A 4,750-nucleotide genomic window follows, 5' to 3' on the forward strand; every position below is an offset into this window, starting at 1 on the left:
TGATTTTGATAATGAAATGTGATATATATGTATACGTTCGTACGATTCGAATGGGATGCCGACTCGGGCTACGGCTCAAACGCAATATTTTCTGAATTTCCAATTGATCATTGGATTAATACCGATATAGAGACTAAGGAAGTGTCAATCGAGAGTAATTTTAACTAAATTAAGTAATTTTAGGACATACATACCTTAATTCGATGAAGAAGCTGCGTGTGCCCAGACGTGACGCGGTCCGCCGGCCAGCAACAAATTGTAAATGGCGCTCGCGCGTGCGCCTAGACGTTCTCTGTTTCAATTCATTTCAAATGCTTTTGGGGTTGTTCGTGGCGCCATCTAGCGTTCACGACTGCGAACCCGCTTGACCCTGATTGGAGTCAAGCACTTTCGCGGCCACGAACGCTAGATGGCGCCATGAGCATCCCAAAATCATTTGAGATATGTATAGTACATTAAAATTCTTTTTATTTTGACGTGTCAAAATTATAAGAAACTATCATACATTGTAACATATAGTACCATTGTTACTAGCTGTACGAAATGGACCGTCACAATCCTCGATAGTATAGCGGTTCAGTATCCCCGCCTGTCACGCGGGAGACCGGGGTTCGATTCCCCGTCGGGGAGGTACTACTTTTTATTTTATTTTTTTTTATTAATTGATTATCTTTTGTATCACATTCGTACCCCTCATCATTGTATTTATATTGCTATTTAGTATTTATTATGACGTATTTTACACGATAATATCTGTACCATTGTATCCTTAAATTAAAATAAAAACTACTGGATATCTACGTATAATGTATATTTATCAGGAGGCTAAACCTTTTAGACAATTTGCTAATTTTTGTGTTTTATAATCAGTTCTTAATTGTATAAAGTTCACCAGAACATTACGATCCAGCGTTGCCTGTAAAAATAAGACACAACAATTACACCGATCGTGAAACGATTAGAAACTAGCAGTCTAATTTATTAGAACTTACCAATTGATCTCCTGTACAAACTTGCTTCAGATTCTCCGGTTTGACTAATAATAAATTACATAAAGCGTGTAAAGTATCGAACAAATTAGTAACGACTTCGACTTCAAGTTCTTTCACGCACTTGCGATACTCGTTCATATCACATATTGCACACATAGCACCAGCGGAGTTGAATTGAAACTGTTGCAAATGATCGTAAATAACTTTGTGAAATCGTGTTCCGAGTTCAGTCAGAACATTATTCAAATGTTTGCCATCGAGGGTATTTCGAATATGTCGAATCATTCCAGTCACGTATTGAACTACCGTTAAACAGGCTGGAGTACTTAGAGTGTCTACGTCGGTATCGGGTTTGAAGTCAGTTTTTCGTTGCTCGTTTTGTAGATATATCTTCACCCAACCGATAAGAGCATTTATACTTCGATCCAATCCTGTCTCCAGCCTCATGTTAATCTGATCTAATACAACTTTCTTCTTCAACATACACTCCCCGTGCTTCGGCGTAGATCTGGAATATAATTATTCTTTAAAATATGTACGAAACGTAAACGAAAAATTTGTCGAGCAAAACTCACACAACAAGGGGTATGATGCTATCGTTGAACTGTTCCTCTAGCAAACGAATGATCGCGTTGCATTGACGCACGACGTTGAAAAAATGTATTTCAGGTTGAGTTCTGCTCTCAGGAATCGGTACACTTTGTAAACCTAATTCCAGAGCGTAATCCACGTGCTCGTTTATCAAGTATTGTAACAATATTTCAAATATTTGCAACGTGTTTATCGGTACATCTTCGGGTTTCGACAATAACTGACACCTTTGGAATGCCAGTTTACTTCTTTGTAACAAAGCGATCGCCAGCTCCTCCGACAGAAAAGTTTCACCGCCGTAATTCTCGATCTGAGCAATGTTTATGTTGGTCCTTGCACCCAACACTGCTTGCAGGTCTCTTCTTAATTCTTGGAAACCTCCCGTTTGCAGCTGCTTCTTCTGATGATTTTTAGATTCGTAATATTCAATGAGAACGGCTGCTGACTTTTCCTTTAACGCCTTCGTTTCGACACTGAAACGTTACATCAATCAGTACTTAAATTTATTCTCTCGCGGGAAGACGAACTTACACAATATAAGTATCCAGATATTTTTGAAATATGTTTCTAGTCAATTTGGCAAGGTACGTATCATCGGTGCCCATATTAAATATTTTCAGTTCAGTAGACAACTTTACTGTTCTCGTGTATAAATCGTACAAATTTTTAAGGTACTTGTCAGGATCAGTTTTATCTGCTAATTTAGCGACTGCATACTTTTGTAGCCTTAAATGGTAGATGTTCAATACGAATTTTGCCATCACCTGTTCAGGATTCATGAAAACCTGTTGCATCAACTTATGATACTTTGTACACATAGGTATTACATCCTGGAAAACATCCTTTCCACCGAATGATCCCATTTGGCTCTGTTCTATGAATGCATCGATGCATTGAGAGTAGCCTTTAAAATTTGCCAAGATCGATGCCAATTCCCTCATACGGTTAGCATCTTCTCTGTTGTGTGCTCTGACGAATTCTTCTATAAGACTCCTTTCGATCTCATCGTACTTGACGGCAATCTTCTTCTTGGCATGATCAAACTTTTCAGACGGCAGTTCTTGTGAGACAAGGTGGAGCTTTTGTATTACATCTGCTGCTTCATCCAACTATTGCACAACCAAGTATATGTAATAACCATAACTTCGGTGACATTTGTGCTTCACTTACCAATGACTTATCTGTAAAAATTGAATCTGTCAGAGGCCCAGGGCTTAGAAAGTCTGAAAAGTGTCTCATTAATTTCTGAGCTTCAACAGCCCTGGCCCTTGGTGTATTGACGCTTTCCAATTGATCACCCAAGTGTAAAACTTTAGTGGCCACGAAATTTATTCTCTCGTCCAGTTGATGAAACAGTTCGATAGAATGTTTGTTTCTTTCTTGTAACTCGAATACTTCGAGCATGTGCCTCGCTTCTTCGTCCCTCAGTGCCGCCTCGAGTTTATCACACTTTTTCTGTTGCCGTTCTTGCAGAACTTGCAGGTCCTTGATCGCTTGTAAAAACGTTTCATGCACTATCGTGGGATCGAAAAACGTTTTACCACCGTCTTTTGTCGTGTCGTTGACTGTTCTCCAAGCGAGCCTTTCAACGAACTCTTCAGGATCGAACGGATCCTGCGAGAAAAGCGACGACAAAGGTATCTTAATCACTAATTTTCTGTAAATCTATGACCTAGCTTCAAATTGTCACTTTAATCTTTAACATACCTGCTCTAATTCTTTCATATATTGTTGCATCATTTTGATGAGGTTTTGTTGACAATCGTGTATCGAAACTAGGTTATACTTTTTCTGCTACGCAAGTAATGATTTTGCAATAAATAGCGATTGAATAAATTTCTAATTTACACAGATCGATAATAAAACTATCATTGTTCACTTATCATAACAATTACAACTCCTGTAAAAGCTGTCTCGTTCTTTTATCGTTTAGCAGCTCGCATAGCTCCTACCTTGTCTCGCAACAACTATATTGAACTATATACTCGATATTACGAAGTCTCTCAAGCAATGATTTTAGTTTAATTACATAGCGAGTTTCATGATATTCGTACCCATTTTACAGCTGAATAACTTTTTCAACATTGGATTAAACAATAAGTCAACATTCCTCGAAGTGTTGGGAGGCTTATATATATATATATAATATCGAATGTCTACGAGACCTGCGCGCATAATCGTCATTCAAAATTGGAGCGATAGAACATTTTATTGTGATTAAAATCAAAGTAACGTACATACGCGATTAGTTTTACTTTAATATAATAGAATATGAAAATGATCCACTTACAATTAGACGGGATGTTTATTCTTTTGTAATCATACATGTTTACTTGTTACTTATTGTTACATGAATATTCTCGTCATAAAATGTCTCACATATTCCTATCATCAATCTACGTTACAAACTAGTATTGTGATAAAAGAAATTCATCGTGATTTCGAAAAGACTCTTACTCAGTTTTCGTATCTTTTTAATCACAGTACAAAAGCGAGATTAAATGGAATCGCGACACGTACGAGCTTTGTACAAAATATCTTTTCGTTTAATAAAGTTTAGAGTAATATACGTGGTATACAAAGTCTTTTTGGTATTATTATTGCATAGCGTAGTTTTATTTGAATAATCAAATTTTATTCTCCTCACCATAAGAAAACAGAAACAGTTAACGTAACTCGTGTATGTAATATTAAATAATGTTAAGTAAGTTCTGAACAAGTGAGCAACCTGTATATAAAAGAAACGTACAAGAATTCCGGTAAAAGTGTCATCTTACAAGATCGTACAAAATAAACAGTTGTGTTAATAAAAATCTATTTCGTAGGATAAAGGACATTTATCGAACGACAGAACGTGTTACAATGTTCAATTTTTGTACACAGCACAATTCGACAAAACTTGCGTAACTTTCATAAAAATTGCAGCCGATGCATGTGTAACTGTATGCAATTACTCTTGTACATACAGGTGTGCAATCTGCCATTTCCTCCTGAATCAGCGTTGAAATATTTATTAGTTATACAATGTTATTAAATTACACTAATGAGTACTGGAAAAAAAAAGAAAACGAATAGGCAGCGACGGCGACGGCGACGGCGACGGCGACGGCGACGGCGACGGCGACGGCGACGGCGACGGCGACGGCGACGGCGACGGCGACGGCGAC

General features: G+C 37.6%; 1 protein-coding gene and 1 non-coding gene across 2 annotated transcripts; one reads left to right on the plus strand and one right to left on the minus strand.

The window, feature by feature from the left end:
* The first annotated feature begins 557 nt into the window (after positions 1-557).
* TRNAD-GUC (transfer RNA aspartic acid (anticodon GUC)) lies at positions 558-630 on the plus strand. The gene has a single exon. It is a non-coding gene; the product is annotated as a tRNA-Asp (tRNA).
* A 164-nt stretch (positions 631-794) lies between these two features.
* Positions 795-4,658, minus strand: Sec10 (Exocyst complex component Sec10). The gene is made up of 6 exons (XM_018034764.2): positions 3,291-4,658; positions 2,754-3,197; positions 2,115-2,692; positions 1,568-2,056; positions 993-1,500; positions 795-916 (listed from the first exon to the last, which is right to left on the minus strand). The coding sequence occupies exons 1-6, from the start codon at positions 3,321-3,323 to the stop codon at positions 818-820; spliced, it is 2,151 nt and encodes a 716-aa protein (XP_017890253.1). The 5' UTR covers positions 3,324-4,658; the 3' UTR covers positions 795-817.
* Between the last annotated feature and the right edge of the window lie 92 nt (positions 4,659-4,750).

This window comes from Ceratina calcarata, unplaced genomic scaffold (assembly GCF_001652005.2).
Source record: "Ceratina calcarata isolate Rehan_Ccalc_2016 unplaced genomic scaffold, ASM165200v1 scaffold8, whole genome shotgun sequence".
Lineage (NCBI taxonomy): Eukaryota > Metazoa > Arthropoda > Insecta > Hymenoptera > Apidae > Ceratina > Ceratina calcarata.